Source organism: Pyxicephalus adspersus, chromosome 2, assembly GCF_032062135.1.
Source record: "Pyxicephalus adspersus chromosome 2, UCB_Pads_2.0, whole genome shotgun sequence".
In the NCBI taxonomy this organism is placed as follows: Eukaryota; Metazoa; Chordata; class Amphibia; order Anura; family Pyxicephalidae; genus Pyxicephalus; species Pyxicephalus adspersus.
This window is the reverse complement of record NC_092859.1, coordinates 38,908,185-38,926,996: the sequence shown is the minus strand read 5'-3', so window position 1 is coordinate 38,926,996 and position 18,812 is coordinate 38,908,185. Positions and strand designations below refer to the sequence as shown.

The 18,812-nt window shown below is 37.2% G+C and overlaps 1 protein-coding gene across 2 annotated transcripts; it reads left to right on the top strand.

The window, feature by feature from the left end:
• The first annotated feature begins 702 nt into the window (after positions 1-702).
• Positions 703-18,238, top strand: LOC140323438 (fatty acid hydroxylase domain-containing protein 2-like). 2 transcript variants are annotated; one of them, XM_072400483.1, is made up of 9 exons: positions 703-823; positions 5,758-5,802; positions 7,498-7,589; positions 9,887-9,990; positions 11,140-11,261; positions 13,814-14,019; positions 14,554-14,659; positions 16,287-16,453; positions 16,823-18,238. In XM_072400483.1, exons 2-9 carry the CDS (start codon positions 5,758-5,760, stop codon positions 16,977-16,979), a joined length of 999 nt encoding a protein of 332 aa, XP_072256584.1. In that variant the 5' UTR covers positions 703-823; the 3' UTR covers positions 16,980-18,238. The 2 variants fall into 2 exon arrangements, with proteins under 2 accessions (XP_072256584.1, XP_072256585.1); XM_072400484.1 differs by having other exon boundaries at positions 738-838.
• The last annotated feature ends 574 nt before the right edge of the window (positions 18,239-18,812 follow it).

Here is an 18,812-nt window from a genome sequence, read left to right as displayed (position 1 = left end):
CCCTGCTTTCAATGGACAGTCAGGAATTTGAAGATCTGTCCTGTAAACTCTGTGTCCTTGCTTGTTGGACACACCACAAAATATTCTTGTGATTGGTGTTTTTTATTCTAAAGATCTGGCTTATTGTCTGATAAAAATATATGTGTTGTGCAGGGAATTTAAAGTTCTGAAATGATCTGTACTTGTGGGAATCCAAAACTGGAACCTTTGTATAAAGGAGTTTGGTATCAGTGGTCACAAATAGCAATCAGTGGTTTGGTCTTGTCGGTAGAAAGGTTGATGAGCGGGAACTGTACGAGGCAACAATGGGAGAATGACGGTGTTATGTCATCATGACGTCACGTTCAGTGACACCCGTCTTGGCGCTTCATCCATCTGATCCTGGCCCGGCCCCTCTGTCAAACTTTAGAACCCATTGTGGCCCCTGAGTCAAAAAGTTTGCCCACCCCTGATCTAGGCTCATTCTACATCTGACCCAGGGGAGATACCTAAGCATCTCAGGGTGTCAGGAAACAGTTATATTTTGGTGATTTAAGAAATTGTTGCCACATACCAAGTATTAAGCTGAGCAGGTTTCAGTTCCACTTTAAATACTGTAAACCAATATACAGTGTTAGCTGTGCTTGCTGAGTTCAGTATGGCCTGTCCCTTTAAGAGGTGTTCCAAGATTTTATTGTAACTCTTTGCTCTATGGCTCAGCATCATAAGCAGGCGTGGACTCCCAGTTCAGGGTTTGAGAAGCAGTCAAAAGATATAACAATAAAGATCTGCAAAGAAACAGAGCTGGCTGTTCCTGGATAAGATAAAGGAAGAAGAAGCAAAGGTAAAGTGTTCAAATGTAAGCTATGAAAACTTGAAATCTCCCACTTTCATGAATTCATTCCTTTATTGTCAGAAAGTTTAGAATTTCTTATTATTGTAAATTACAAATATTGTTTTTGTGTACTTGTAGAACAGGCTCCATGTGTTATGTTTAAAGGCTTTACATGTAAAACTTGTATTTAAAAATTATTTATGTTGGTTATTTATTTAACAATCAGTATTATCAGGAAAAGATGAATGATAATTTATAAACATCTGTAGCAAAAAAAAAAAAACTCTGCTTTATGTGCAGCCAGTGAAGTGACCAATTCTGAGGAAGACACTATGGTATTAAAATCACTGTATTGGCGATATAATGCCCTTTTATCCAACTACCAGCTATCATATCCAGATTTTTAAACAATAGCTCAATTCAAATAGGCTGCGTACACACCTGCAATAATTTCGTTGGAAAGGATTGCACGATGAATGAACGAGTTCTGTACATACAGCGCTATTCTGTTCTATAAAGAGGGTAGGGGTGCACTTTCTCCCCTTCCTTTTCATTAGGATCATTCGTCGTTCGTCGTCCGTGGATCAACGAGCGCTGTACACACACCTGATTCTCGTCCGATATCAGCCCTAAAGCAATTGTCGGACGAGAATCATCTGCTGTGTGTACCTAGCCTTACATACCAAGAAGTCAAACAGCATGTTTCTGCAAATGCATTTCCAGGCCCACCCATTTGACATTATTGGTAGTTTTTACTCTACTGACTGAGTTGATCATTTCTAGCTATGTACCATTTGGAGGAGGATTGTTGTACAGTCTCATGAAATTGCTTGGCCTTTCCTTTTATATTATTTATTTCAATCTTAGAGGCTCAGGATCAAATCATTATAACTAAAGCTACGTAAACACATCCAATGGTTCTCACCCAAAAATCGGCATAGGGCTGATATCTGACGAGAATCTGGCGTGTGTACAGCGCCCGTCGTCCATCGCCTGAACAACCGTCCTGGCAGAACCACGGACGATGGACAAGGAACAATCGTAATGAAAGTGAAAGGGAGACAACTAATAATAATATTATTATATTAATAATAATAATAAACAGGGTTTATATAGCGCCTACATATTACGCAGTGCTGTAATATGTTGTGTAATATGCAATATGATTCAGTGCTGGGTTCTAGCAAAGTGAATTCCTTTGGAGTCTCTCTCTCTTTTAAATTGTATAAAGAGATGTATTAAAAATAATTAACATTACCCGTAATAGGTTTCCAGGTCTTCATCTCTGTTAGAAATGTTATGGGGATGTCCCACTCCTTTGTTAGGGGCTTTGCCTATTACTATTTTATTTGTGTTTTAGAGAATAAATCTAAAGCAGTGATAGCTTTACAATACAGACAATATAAAAACAGACAGGTCCCCACTTGCCTATGAAGACACAGCCCTATTGCTTCATGTTTTCTGACACATATGTATGCTGGCTTCCTCTAATGCTAGGGGGAATGCAAAGTCCCATGTGCATGTATCAGGTAAGACAAACTAAAAGAAAGTTGGTTCTGAACCATTTCCAGGATCCTGGAGCTAAATGCATGTACCTCCATCCCTAATAAAGAATTTACCAAGTGCAGCATGAAGCTTGAAGCAATCATCAAATACCATGCTATCTGATTCTGCAAACTGCATGTAGAGGGGCCAAGGCTAATAGCTATAAAAGAGCAGTGCAAATTAGATCTCAGCAGCCCAGTGATACTTTAGGCTATTTATGGTTTCAATGGCTGAGTCAGAGAAGGACTCATCTGGGTATATGGGTCATTCGCCCATTAAGCCAGTAGAAACAAGATTTGTTGGGTTTGTGATCTCAAGTGGAGAAAAACAGCAGAGGGGGCTCCCAGTCGGTGACAGCTGCTTCACAACATAAAGTTACCTGCTTCCTGTCCAGAGCTGTGACCACTACATCCAGAGAGGGATGTCTTTTAGCAGAGACTACTACTGCAGCTCTAAATTGTCATGTGATTAAATGTTGAAAGCTGTAATTGAATACCAAGTGCAATTTTGGCTGTACCATGGCAAACATAGTCTACCTTCTTTAACACAAAAAAGCTGACACCACCATGAAAGGGCAAGTTGGTTGTGTTTATGTCCCATTCCAAAAGTTCTCAGTCCCACCCAGACCCATGACTTATGGAAGGAAGGAAGGAAGGGCAGGGGGTTTTAGTCCTAAAAGTTCATGATCCCTTAAATCAATGTCCAGACTGTGGGTCTTTAACTTCAGGGCAACTGCAGACATTGGTCTGTGTTTTTCTTACATAGGTGCCTGGATTATCAAGGCAGCAGAAGGAAACTTCTTATGATGGCCTTCTAAAAATTGTGGCTTGGTTTATTTTTAACATTACATTATCATTTCTCTGCACTATATCCATTTTCTGCTGTGCTTTAAAGAAAACAAATGTCAAAAAAAAAATTAAGGTTTCTGTATTATTAATGATTTCAAGCAGTCTCAAGTTTCCAGTCCATGATTGTCTCTTAAAGCATGCCTCTAGTCTCCAACAACATCCATAGCATGGTCGCAGACCCTGACCATCTCCTTTAGCATGGCTGCACTCTTTGACCAGTCTGCATCCTTATCATGATACATCTTCTGAAGTATATTTGCAGTCTCTACAGATATGAGCCTCCCCTTCTTGATGTTGGGGCTGAACTAGAGGTCACTATATCAATAAACTTGGCCAGCACTGCTTTCAGCTGTAAGTTGGAAAATGTAATTCAGCGTAATTTTCAAGCACATTAGAAAAATAGAATTTTTAATTTAGACTTTTGAAAGTATTGTTTAGTTTAATGCTTGGTACACTGTTTCAGCAAATCCTGAATCATAAATAACAGGTGCAGCTAGTTCAAGCTCCAGGCAGGTGGTTATTGAGTATGTTGGACACTGTAAAATGTCACCCGTGCCTTTCACACAGTATAAACATGTTTTCTGTTGACACCTTTTATTGGTGAAGTAATGACATATCTGTAGAAGTCCTGTCTCTGGATGACTTTATGGATATTCACTGTGAACAATACACATTAATTAGGCAATAACAGATTTGATACCTGGGTGAGCTGAACACCAGCATTATGTAAGGACTGTATTTCATGCACTTAAACTGCGTACACACTTGCAAAAATTATCGTTGGAAATGAACGACTAACAACCAATCGTCCGATAATTGTTAACAAAAAAAAGTGCACAATGACGCTGACGAACGGGGATTGTCGCTGGAAACGAACGACTGTCCCGGTGGATCTGATTGGGCGAGGATCGTTCACTATCTGTTGTGTGTACAGTCGTTCAGTGATCGTGGATGGTTCTGCAATACACTTTCTCCTGTACATGTCACACGTGCAGCGCTCAAACGATCATATCTAGCGTGGGTACACTATTGGTGGATTATATTTGAACTATCGTATTGTTACAACAGAATTGTGCACAATACGATGGTTCAAAATAATCGTGCATAATCGTTAGTTGTTCGTTTTCTAACGATAATTATTGCAAGTGTGTACCTAGCTTTAGAAACATGTCTATCAGCAAAAGGTCTTAAGCTCAACACTAGAATGAGCATTATTGTGAAAGAAAATTATAGCAAGACCTACATACATATTTAAATTCCAATGAAGTGAAAACACTTAAAAATATACTTTGGAAAAATTGGGGAAAGGTTAGCACCTACTTTGAAGGTGTTATTGTTAACACAACTAAAGGAGGCTCAAACATGCAGAGCAGAGCACTGATCCATCAAAATACCCTATATCTACCCATCTAGATGCCTTAACAGCATCTCCACCCACATTACTGTAATTTACATGACATATAAATAACATAGCTATAAATAACCCATCTCATAATTATAATTTATTATATGTCTTTGTAATATAATGGGTTATCAATTGTTACATTTTGTAAATTAGTAACTTAGGTGAAAACTGTCATAACAATCAGTCCTTTCAGAGACATGCATATTTGGACTTTTTTTATTAGAGTCAAGATTGGCTCCTCACCTTCGCGCTTGCTTTGCCAAAGGTCATTCTGATGATGAGATATTGTGTGTTTTCTTCAGAACTGACACTTCAGAGAGTGTCCCTTCTTCCAGTCTCCTGCTGTGTTTTGTGGTTCCTCCCACTGGCACTCATGTCACTTTGTTTAAATTTTTTTTATTTGGAGGTTATTGATGTGGGGTATTTATTATTATATGGGTTATTGTAGGCCCGGACTCTTTGTAACCACGCTCACTTATAGTGCCACCCTTACCTTCATTTTGTCTACTCCTAGCAGAGTGAATGGGTTTTGTTGTTATTTTTCAGTAGTGCTGCTGTACTGATACAGTATCTCTCTGTCAGTGTTGAAAACACTGGGTATACTACCGGTATGTATTACTAGATATTGAACTGTAATCACAAACTGATACCAAAGTGTACGTGCAGCCCTTGTGTTTTGTGTTAGTGACGCCATGCATAAAGATAATAATAAAAAAAACTCTGACAATGTATGGACATTGGGTCTCTTTGTCTTACATTTCAAACATTTTAACTGTATTGATTTCTAACTTTTTACTAATTATTTAGTCTTTGTTTTTCAAATAATACAAACTATAGCCCTGCCAAAGCATTGTCCATTGTACTATGGATTCTTTAATGAAGAGCTAAATTGTTTTGTTGCTTCAGTTATGCTGTCTCTGAATACAATTGACTAAAACTTTGGTCAGAGCCAAATCAAGGGAGAGGAGGATTTGTTGCTTTTATTCACTTTATTTTGTAAATCTAGTTTCAACTATTGAGCTTTTGGAACAACCTTATTTTTTTACATTAAGGCAACATCTGATAATAGGCCTCATGTTCCACCTTAAGTGCTTCTTCATATAGTTTTGCCTAAAATTGATGGGTAAATGTCTTTCTATTTACAGATGGGAAAAAGTGACACCTCTACTTCCTTGGAACGCAGAAGCCGGGTAACATGAAAACTTTAAACAACATATTTTTAAAGCAATGAATATGACATTAAGTAAACATTTACTGCAGGTGAATCTTCTAGGTGACTGATTCACCAACAGAGAATGTTTGGTGAAAGTGACATTTACTGCTTTACAGACTCCCAAGTATGGGCTACATGTTCAGGTGGCAGCCCTATGAGAATATGTGTGGAACCTGAGTTAGGAATATAAATAAACCATGGGAAAGGACAGAAATATAGATTAGGTAATGTCCCAGTGGATACTATATTATATATATTTATTAAATGACTAATGATTAGGTAAGCTAACATGAAAACACAGCATTAGCAGACTGCAATGTACCTGGCTTTGTTTAAATTACATTTCAGACCAAGCAATCTGATAAAGCATGATTTACCGCTCTAATGCCCTTTTCAGTTTTGTGTACATTTTGGTTTCAACAACTGATCTTTCTAGACCAAAGATCCTCAACCCCCGGGCAATAGACGGATGCGGACATTGACATTAACCTATTTAGACCCAGTGTTAGGTTTGGATGGGTAGGAGGTAGGTACACACATGTGTAGAGAGTACCTGAAATTGTTACATTTTCCATATTTCCACTTTCAGTGGGAAATGTAGTTTCCTTGGCTGGTTAAGGTATATGGACTCTGGACTGTATGTATATGGAAAAATTTGGAAGTCAAGAGAATTCCTGTGAATGATATCAGTAAATGTTTATATAAAGCTGACATCATGAAATCTCTGTAATGTTGGGGGTTTTCCAATTGGACAGCAGAAGTGAAACTCAGGTTGTGTCTGATTGGACAGCATATAACATTGGATCACCATCTTTCTGGAGAATCGCCATGTTGACATTTCCAGATGGACTGATTTAGACCCCCAAGAAAGTGATAATATATAACCAGATCAATACCGCACACAGCATGTGTCTTCATGTAAATAATGACTTTTCTTAGTAAGTCAGCAGCATCCTCTCCAGCCAATGGCGAGCTAGTGGGTATGTGATGTGTGCCAAACCCTTCATGCCCTGGATCCAGGCACACATTGGGTTAAAATAACTGTGAATGGTTCCTAGGTTGCATTTCCATGTACTGACATTTGTCTGGCAGCTGTCCCTGCAGAGACATTCACTAACTGTATAGTAATCCAGTGTGGCATTTTTTCACTCCTTGTTATTCAGTCCTGCAAGATATCCCCCAATCCTTCCGGGCTATTCTATTTTTCCAGGCCCTGCTATCAGAAAGGTTGGTGACCATTGCCAACAAGCTATTTAGAACACCTTGGTAAACAAAAAAGCACATGTAAAAAGAGCCGTGCCTCCTGTTAGGTAACCTGCAAACCTGGGGTCTAAAGGGGTAAATGTCAATGTCCAATATTACTGTCAATATGATGAATATTATAATGAATGATTGACAGATGATGCTCTTCTTGAATATCTAAAAGATCCCTGGTCAGGACATGCTCCCAAATATATCCCCCACAAAAAGTTGAAGGTAGAATAAATATTTATATATATATATATATATATATATATATATATATATATATATATGAAAGAGTATGGAATACTCTTTTCACATGTATTAAACATCCATATTTTTATTATATTTTTAACAGCTTATAATGGGACCATTTTAACAGATACCATATTTACATCCTGTTCATGTTGCTGTGTTTACATCACTGTAGGATGGACAGCTTTGGGACTCCGTGAAGAAAACAGCTTTTGTAATAGGCACTGGGCTTCTAACGTTTGCTGCCTTCAGAAACACAGTCACATGGTGAGGTTATGCACAGAAATCTGTTATGTTCCATTTTGTGTCTCTAAAATGTATCAGCTACATCCATGTTATATATTAATGTAATTATTGGGGCATGGTTGGTCTAGTGCTTTTCCATATGGGAACAAGCAAGCAATTTGGCAAGGTGCAGGGTCAAACAGCACAGATAGAAAGCTTTAATCTTTGTAGTTCCATTTCACAGCTCTTGGCTGCTGTACTTTAGTGATACGTTCAAGAAAAAAAACTCCCTTCATTAAAGTAACTCCACAATAAATACCTAAATATATTGTTTCCCTTCAGAGACAATCTGTTCTATTAGAATCCAAATAATTTATTTGCACAACACCTGACAACACAGTTGTTGGGTTTCCAATGAGATATGTGTGCTGGAGGCCTCCTCTTAAAATTGATTATTTTATTTTTTTCATCAACTAACAGGCACACAGAAATCAGTCAGCTTTAACCTATGGTGGTAAAGTGTGCAAGTTAAAAAAGAAGTCTCTAGAGTGATGATTAAACAAATTAATTAATTACTTTTCCAGGCAGCTTAGTTAAGTAGAGATTGCCTAAGGCAACACATCATGCTATACAGGAACACACCTGCATGCCTACAGGGCATACGTCTATATTGGCCCTAAATAATATCTGTATGTCCTTGGAGAAGATTTTCCCTCAATTCTAGTTCTGACATCCTCTAACGAACTGAGGAATTGTCGGGGGCATGTACTTTGTGCTAAAAGGTGTCCTTTTTCTTGCATTCCAAAAAGTTGGAAAGTATGCATGTGCAGAAAATTCATGGATTGGGCTTGACCATAAAAAGCAAAACAAAATTCATACTTTTCCTAGGCACTTTTTCTGGGATACTGGAGACATCTTTGCTGCCATCTCCTGTGCACAGTTTGACCAGCAATGTAAAGTCAAGTGATATATTCACAAAACATGCTTCAAATGCAAAATAATTAAAAGGAGAAATGAAATGGTAGAATGAAAATGAGATTGCCTTAAAACCATATACTTAGCTACTGTATATCACATGATCCTTAAAGGATTCCGCATGTAAAAGCTATCAGTTACTAACCCTGTACAGTATGTTCCTGAACATCCCATATCTGTAGTAATAGTAAAATGTCTTCATAAAGGTTAAATGTAGAAGCTAAAGCTTTCAGCAGTTCTAGACAGCTCTGAATCTATTCTGGTTTATGTGGCTTCCTATTATGTGAGACTTGGTCTTGTGACTGTAGTTTAGTGCAGCTTTTCATCTATGTTATCACAAGTCAATGACCCATTAACTCTGAACTCATGGCAATAGGCTAAATAAATAACTCACATGCATGCAGTGTGTATCTGTGTTTTACTTCCATGGATTTATTTTGTGCAGATATTACCATTAACAAAACTGAATAATTAAAAAGCAGAAGCAGGAAGTTAAGATCTATACAGAAATGTTTTTTCAGAGGTTTAGTAAATAAAGATGCTAAAAATGGAGCAGATTATTCTTGGACAGTGGGGGTAGCACCAATTGTGTTAGCAGCTCTGTGGTTTGTTAAAGTAGTGGGGAGGATACTAAAACATAGTGTGCTAATACAATTGGGGACAAAGGGAGTTAAAAAGGAAACACTAAAATATAATCAAGATATTAACATGGACTGTGAGTCCATAAACAGTGGAGGTAGTGCTAGAGACATGACAAATTGAGCAAAGCTTTGAAGGGATACAGGGGAAGGTCCTAACATATTTGTACTGGAGGATAAATACAGAAAAAAAAGACCAATGTGTGTGTGCTGGAGATAAGTTACAGGGAAAGGGCTAGCATGTGATTGTGTAGAAGGAGGGATGCAGGGAAAATACCAATGTTCATGCACTGGAGGAGAGATGAAAGGGGAAGATCATTGTGTATGTGCTGAAGGAGGGATTCCGGGGAAAGACCAATGTGTATGTTCTGGAAGACAGATATAGGAGAAGGCCAATGTGTGTGATGAAGGTGTGATGTCACTGGGAAGGACCTGGTAGAAGCAGATTTACCTAGTGGCACAGTAACAGTAGAATTTAGAATTGACATAGCATAGGAAAAATTGTATTATTTTTACCATTACATCTTAGTGTAAATGGTATTTTTAATAACTGTCTGGAATTCAAACTAAATGTTTATTTATTATACTCTTACTAAGCTGCAGCTGGTTGTTTCAGAGGAATGGAGTTGCAGTAATTAAATGCATATCTCACTGATTATATATTGACATCCTGAACCCAAGCTATCCCATTGTACATTATTTTTCCTGACTGTATCCTTGTTTTAGGCACCTTCAGCGTTTCTGGGGAGCATCAGGTGACTTCTGGCAGGCCCAGTGGGTGAAGCTGCACAGCTACTATGGTGGAAATGAATTAGCCTTATACTGTTTGGGTGAGTAATCATACAACTGGTCCTTCATTATGAGCCAGTATGTCTTGTTTTACTTCTCTGAAGCTTAACAGCTACACTCCAGTTTAATTCAGATGCACAATTTAAGGCAGTTACTGTCTGTATTTATTCTTTGAATTTGTCTTTATAACAAACTTTGAACAAATCAGACGCTGTTGGATGCACATGTTATAATAAGCAATCTAGTGACAGTAAAAGAAATGGGAGGGTTACTTATCCATTCTCAGTCCATTGTTTTTTCTTCACTGTCGATACACAGGTGGGGAGGGCATTGCGGATTGTGACCAAACTGCAATGCCTTATTATTATTATTCTTAATAATAACAATAATAATAATAATAATAATAATATAATAATAATAATAACATTAATAATGATAATAATAATAAAATTATTATTATTAATAATAATAATAATAATAATAATAATAATAATAATAAGAAGAAGAAGAAGAAGAAGAAGAATGAACAGGATTTATTTAGTGCCAATTTATTAGGCATTGTACATTAAATAGTTAGGGGTTGCAAATGAAAGACAAGTACAGACAGTGACAAAGGAGGAGAGGCCACAAAGAGCTTACAATCTACGAGACTAGAAAAGAAAAGTAAAGGCACCAGCCCACCTACATCTCAGGACTAGCTCAACCATTTCAATTGTGATTTAAGAACAACTAAAGCATTAATTTTATATTCAAGATTCTGGTTTTAGCTGCCAAATGGCTTGGAAATGGTATACATGTATTTTCTTCATTGACAGCTTATATATATATATATATATATATATATATATATATATAAATCATGACCTAAAATATTGGAACCCCTACATTTATATCAGAAAATGTACCACTTCTCCCAAAACAAAATTGTTGCATTTACAAATCTTTTGGTATTGTCATGTTTATTTCTTTTGTTGGCATACATATATATGAACAAGAAGGAAGGACAGTTTATTAGTCATGGCAACTAATTAAATATTTTCACATTTCTGTCACTACTACAAAACATGACAGCTGCAGTTGGATTAGTGTTGAACTGACAAGTATCTTATTTTCCTTACTGAAATTGTCTACATATTTTTTTATATTATGTTAAACACCGGACATGAATTGTCATTCTCTCTGTCCTGCAGGAGCAATTTTGATCCCTAGCTTGTCATTCTGGATATATAATGCTGTGCTAATGATGATCGACCTAACTGGAAAACCGAACTTCATTACCCGCTACAAAATCCAGCCAGAAAAAAATGATCCAGTAGGTTTTGCTGAATATCCATACTGTTTGAATAAAAGTAGCACAGGTCACATTCTGAGGTGGAAACATGTTAATCATTAATTGATCCCAGTCAGACTGAAAATACAGTAAAAAACTGTCACTTTTAAAAACTGACAATTTTTTTGGGCAAAGTGCTGCTTAGACCACAGTTCTCACAAACTCTACAGTGTCCAGCGGAGCTCTCCTGTAATCAACATCTCCTTCTTTTGATTAGGTGTTCAAAGGGACATTTCAGAGAGCTGGGCTGTTCCTTAAGGGTTGAGACTTTAACTGCTATTAATGCAGTTTTTTTTTTTAATTTGCTACAGCACTTAGCGGATAAAAAAGTTTGTCCAGACATGTTGTATAAGGAGGTTGAGGTGTAAGAAAGAATGGGTAAGGGATTTAGGTACAGAGTTTAAGTAAGTCACAAAGGCAGAAAATAAAGAAGAGTGGATGGGATAGTAATTTTTTGGGAGGGGGGGCACAAGAAAGGATGGGTGGGTGAGGTGAGAAAGAAGAAGGTGAAATTAATGCAGGAAGAGGGGGGCATTTTGTGGTTTTAGGGAAATGTTATGCCCAAGTAAAAGTACTCGGACCTGAGTTAGACAGGGCTTTTTTGACTGGTATTCAAACTGTTATACTGGTAGTTTCAGTTTAAAAAAAAAACGTATGTGTATGTGTAGGAGACATAATGTTTTGTCTGGAAATCCATATTTTTCAAAAAGACAATGTAGCTAGGTAGAAGATCCTGGATGAAAAAAGATGCCACCATGAGAAAAGATTTAGTTCTATAGTTGCTATATTTGTATAGCATTTGGAGGTGTTGGATTCCAATTTAGATACATGGGATAGGGGTGACACTAAAATTAGTGAGCAGGATAGATAGTGGAGAAGTGAGGTTTATAGCACACAAATGTTGATACATTGTCAATTCAGTTATATTTAGCAAAAGCAAATATAGACATGTTTTGACTAGCAGGTTTTCTAAGAAGTTTTACTACTCAAAACCTCCTGCAAAAAAAAACAGTTAAAATTGCCATGAAGAGGTTTGTTTATTTTTTATCTGGTTTTCCAGAAAAGGTAAGGGGTCTACATGGTTTTCCTTTACTTTTGGCAAAAAAAACAGGCCTGTGCTTGCCCCTTATAGTGGGGGTCTGCGGGTGGGAAGCTTATTTGAAATCTACTTTTAATAAGGGCCTGTCAAATATCAACCTCCTTACCCTGGGTAATGACTACATGGGTACATATTACCCCTTTCCCATTTCCATATAGGGTAATGAAGCCCTGGAAATAATGACACCACAGAATAAAAAAAAAATCTTTATTCCTTTTTTAACTAATACTTACAAAATCCTGTGTGGTACAAAAACAACTATTCCCTCCAGCAGTGACTACTTTCTGATGCTTCCTTTCAGCAAATCCAGCAAAGGACAGCTGTCCTGTTGGATTGGTTAAACACATGAACAATAACATAAAATCTGCCCCAGTGGGTGGAACTCACATCATTGCATTTAGCTGGGGCAGTCCCCAAGGGGGATAGGCAGGTATATGATTGTTGCCAAAAGGTAGGGAGGGTACATGCTTTTCCCCCTTCCTTTGTCAGCATAACAAATTCCATAGAACCTTTAAAAAATAAGATAATTGGCACATACACTTGCTGCCCCATTTCCTATCCAGAAAGGTCCCAAACTACCGTTTAGTCTAGTTTCCATATTAGGGGGTTAAAGAAGACTTTTAGGTATTAAAATAGCCAAAAACACTTACACAGGCATTTTCTAATTTCTGTAGAAAGATGTGAACTTATGCCACTAGTCTAAACACAGTCAAAGTCTGACATAAGAGATAGTGAAAGAATTTTCTCGCAGCAAAATGATGCAAGGGGAAAAGTGAACTCCCAAATCCTTCACCAGGGATTTCACCAAAAGATTGCAGTGTTTATTTGGGCAAAGGCCATTAGGTCTAAAAGCCTAAGATGTAACATGCAATCCCATATTTTAGGCAATGTTTTAAAGCTTTTTAATTGGTTAAGTTAGTGGGTGGGGAGAATACCTTTCATAGGAAGTAAGTGTTAATCTTCCCAATGGCAGAACAAAATCCTTACAGGGTCTTAACCAATTGCTATTTTAACATAAAAAGTCCTAGCTTTACATACAATTTAACCATTGCTTTGGGGTAAAGTCAAATACACAGCTTACGCCTAGGTTTCGAACCAGATTTAAAAAGTAACAACCACCCATTTGTTCCACAAGTTGCCAGCAATTTAGTCCTAGAAATATGTTAGTTCAAAGGGTAATTCACATTAATTCCTTAATACTTTGTTCGTATAGAATAAGTTTGGATCTTAGGTCTAGGCTGTACATAATGGATCTTTGAATTCTATGAAAGTGCTTATTTTTACTTCTTACTGATTTGTAGGACTATTTGTAGATGGAAACTGTCAGGAACTAATTTAGGAACTGCTTCTGTTCTTAAAGGTGTTGTCCTTGTCTTTATTTTACTGCTTAATGTGACTTGGTTTGACATCATTGTCTTCTATCTCCTGCATCTAGGTGGACCCTGGTAAGCTGAAACATGCAGTAAAAGTTGTGGTATTCAACCAAGTCTTCCTCTCATTCCCCATGGTTCTTCTCATGTACCCATTCATGCAGTGGCGGGGCAATCCATGTGGAACAGAACTGCCCACATTCCATTGGGTCCTCCTGGAACTCTCCATCTTTGCACTTGTTGAAGAAATACTATTCTACTATTCTCACAGGTAAGGTAAAGATTGATTGGGATAGAACTAAAGCATATGTTTTTTTTTTTAACTTGATTACATGCACCTTGACAAAACAGGTCTGATCTTGGCTTAACTACATTGTGGGCCACTGACATGGAGGAAGCATGCAGCTAGTGAAGAGTCAGAATTCCAGGCCTGCATGCCTTGGGAAGACTTTCTGTCAGCCTTTTATTACTGTCTGCAAGACATGAAATGAGGGGTGCGTTTGTTATATTACAAGAAGCCACAGGCAGTAATATCCTGACTGAGGTACCAACCCTTTGTCATTTACTAAAAAAGTGTTTTGTTTAAGATCTCTTAGTATTTTGTCCACATTGGAGACATTTCACTGCACTTCCTGTCCCGAGAGGAAGTTAAAGATATATATATATCTACAATGTGGATAAACATACAAATCCAACAAAGGTTCTAGTGCATGCCATACTCAACCTTTTCAAACCTAGAACTTTATAGGGGTACATTTTAAAATGTATTTGTGCAGTAACTGGTTATATGTTTTGCATTGTATAGGCTGTTTCATCACCCAAGCATTTACAAACATGTCCATAAACAGCACCATGAGTGGACGGCCCCTGTGGGAGTAGTGTCACTATATGCTCATCCCCTGGAACATATTGTAAGTAGGAGACAATAACTGAACAAAGTAGCTTCAGTGGTGCTAGTTTATTATTAATGATCAAAAATATTCCCATTCTGCCTGAAAAGGATATATGGAACCATTTCAGCTCTTTATATCTTTATAGCCTAATTTTTTATTTCTGCTCTGGTCCTGTTTATTTGGTGACAACTTTGTCCTTATATGAAAAGTAATTCTACTTTTGTTTAAAATATATATGAATAAAATATAAATATGTATTTGCTCCACAATTAAGTTTGTAATTTAATAGTAATACAGAATATTTGTTTGTCGGTTTTTAGATTACAGTGGTGATTTTAGTTTCAATAATAGAGAACAAACAATTCAGTAAAAACCATATAACAAAGCAAATGACATCCAAAAAAGTCAACTCATTTGTAACAGAGACAGCATTTGCATATTCCACTTTGGGTAATTGGAGGCTGTCAGGTGTCAATGTTCCTGGCCTATGGTGGATAATATCGCGAGTCGCAAGGCCTCTAATGGCCACTTAAACATAACCTTAAACCCTACAGTGGTAATTTTATTATAGCAGCCTGAAAGTCCCCAGACATTTTATTTCCTGTGTAGGGGAATGGTTCACTGATTTTCCCAAAAGTCTGTACTAAGGGCTTTACTTACAAAACAGGGAATCAGACATCTCCTCAAACATTCTCTTGTAGGAGACTTCCAAGTCCTTGTGTTTCAATGGCAGTAATTCATCCCCACAAGGGAATGTCTGAGGGAATGTTAGATTAAAATAGATCCCTAAAATACGAGTCAAATTTTAGGCACCCCCAGCAATAGGAGTTTGTTTTGGTGAAAACCCCACAAGGTGTAATCACTTCTAAAAGGATGCAGACATGCAGCTTTCCACATAAAGTGCACCAGCTGTATGTATTGGATCAGACATTCCGGTTAAGCAATCCTATTCCATAGGACCTGGTGGACCAGCTATTTTTTTTTATAACAGGAAACATTTAAATCTTATACAAAGTGTGTTAATATCCTTGCAGGGTACATAGTTTACCTAGGGAGGATTATTTTTTTACCTAACAGAAATGAAGCTATACTTTCATATTTTCTTCAGGCAGTATTGCTTTTGTAAAACTATGCTAAGATTTATGGTAAGGTCTTCACTAGCAGTAAAAAATGCTCTGAAAACCTGTGCATTCCCATGAGGATTAACATTCTGTGTTATTTTGCATGGCAAGGTGCTTTTTTTTCTTGTTCCATGTATATCACTGCTCATGTTGGTTGCAAAAAAAAAGTGTATATTTTATCTAGAATTTGGACTGTTTAAAAACCATTTGGTTGTACCACACTGGGCAGAGCCATGGAGCACCTACATTTTCTTGCGGACCATCACCAGTTGGCAACTGCTGTTCTATACTGTATACAAAACTTACAAAATATGCACAATGAATGATCTCCATTAGTGCAAGTTTCATCTAATAGTATTATGTAGAAGGCAGGATAAGATGTGGATGCTAATTGCTGCTTACTAAGTTCTAGGATCATAACAAAAACAAATACTTCCACTGCATTTTTGTCCCAGAAACGCTGAGCAGCTGTTGTGCTTCAGGGTTTTATAATGAATAATCTCCTTCTTCTGGTCTTACTACAGCTTTCCAACATGTTGCCTTCCATAGCTGGACCAATGCTGATGGGCTCCCACGTAGCAACAATTATGTTGTGGTTCTGTCTTGCACTGATCACTACTACCATTTCACATTGTGGCTACCACCTCCCCTTCCTGCCATCTCCAGAATTTCATGACTTCCACCACCTGAAGTAAGTCAAGCAGCCTGGGTTTAATTTTTACATTTTGTGTTTAAACTGCACTTAGGCTTTGTTTGCGAACGGCAAAGCAATAGATTTACTTGAAGGCTTTTGACATCAGCTGTTATTATAGAAAAAAACTTTGAGATTTATTTGCAGCAGAAGCACTGTATTTGGCAGCTTAAAGAGGAATTTAAAAGGTTATTGGATTTTTGGGGTATGTTTTGTACTTTTAGCTTTTGTGAAGGGTTAAACATTGGACAAAAAAGAGTGTTGCAGATATGAACTTAATTTATTTTGTTTTGTTTTTCAAAGCTACACACTGCAAAAGCTCTTTACATTTGGCCTGATAAACAATTGTATAATATGCTTATTACCTAGGTTTAACCAGTGTTACGGTGTATTGGGAGTACTTGACCGACTACATGGCACAGACCTGGTTTTCAAGCAAACCAAAGCCTATGACAGACATATCTTACTGTTGGGTTTCACCCCTCTGACTCAAAGCATTCCTGAGCCTACCAAGAAATCAGACTGATCACCAGGACAATTCAAAGTATTTCAGTATTTAGTAGCCTTATTGAAAAATACCTAATCAATTTATTATAGATGTACTTGAGTCTGCCAATACTGACCACTTTTGGCTTTACTGTTTTCCAAGACAAAGACTGTGCTGCCCCAAAAGTTGGAAAGGTTTTTTGTGTTCATCAGGGTCCGTTTCTCTTTCTTTAGCCAATCCTAGGCCCTGTACATGTGGATTTCACTTTATGAAGGACCAATGTGTACAGAAAGCTTATAAAAGTATTTACAAGTTTTCAAGCACCTTTGTTAAATGCTTTTAAGTGACATTTATATGGACACCAAACTTCTGTTCACGATTGAAGCCTACTGGCAGCATATTTAAGATGATAGTCAGTATTTGCATCAACATCTGTGGAACATTCCCCAACTTGCAGCTGAAGGTCCTCTAACATGAGGGAACCCTAAAACAACTTTTCTGCTACAATGACTATATCATCTACAACTCCTAGTACAATAGTGTGATGGTGAGTGGGAAGAATCTCACCCTTATGGTTATTGGTTTCACTTAAACTGCTTCGAGAGGCCAGACAGATTGCTCATATTTCAAAGAACCCCTAGAAATCCCTGGAGGAACCCTGGTTCAGAAACACTGGCCCAGCGGTTGCAAGGGTTTCCTTGAGCAATGAGCAGTTAGAGCCTCTCAGATCACTTACTACTAAAACCAATGATCTATTTGGGTATCTGTAACAGTGATGTTTTCTCCCTGGGTAACAAAGCAAGAGCCAATGTACCATGAATTGTGCATATCACAAATATTGCCATGGTACCCCTGAGCTAGAAGGGTTGAAAAAGGCTTCAACAAAGCTGCATGAACCTGGGTAAAAACTTGGAAAATACTATGTGACTTACTGTACAAACTGCTCTTAATGCTAATGAAATTTGGATTTGACAGTTATATCCTTATTAATACAAAATGAAAGGAATAATATTAAAGATATGAAAAGACAATATACATCTGTTTTAAGATACAAATTAGCTGGAAGCAACAAAACAAAAAGAAAAATCTTTAGCCATGTGTAGAAATGGTTTACAAACACTAACAATTCATATGTGACCAGCTCAGTCCTATGTTTATTAAAAAAAGGTTATGTTATTATGTTAATTATTATTAATTTGCTAACAGTAGAATTTATTAATTTATTAATATATGGTATAAGACTAATTGTAACCTAATGGTGCACTTTATTTCATCTTGAAAATAAATATTTGATACATTTTCCTTGTCTTTTTAATGATTAATGCAATCACCCCCACCCCACACACACACATACAAACTTGTGGGTACTTTTAGAGCTCATAAGGCTTATCATGCAAATAATTGAAGAGCTACTGTCCAGTGTATACCTGAATGCCCGTTTGATATGACATCATTTAAGAAAAGCAAATGTAAAACATAATGGTTATTGAACAAAAATATTTTGAAATGGTCTGATATTGTGTATGCTAAACTAAGTATGGACCAAAGAAAGCAAATGAAGCATAGTCTGAGATCAAAAAAGAGGTTGAAGACCAGTGTGGTAAAGGAAAAGGCTATAAGCCCATCTCCAAGTAGCTTGTTGCTCCTATGACAACAGTTGTAAATGTCAAGTTTAATGTCCATGGTACTGTAGGTGTAACCTCCTTTGCCCAAAAACACACAACTAAAAGCACCATAGACTTGCTAAGAACAAAACATGGAAAATTTGTGATGTGGCCTTTTAGCCCTGATTTAAATCCTATTGATCATTAATGGAAAGAACTGACATTTTTTTTTACTTTTGTCACTTTCAAGTTATTTTATTAACAGTTG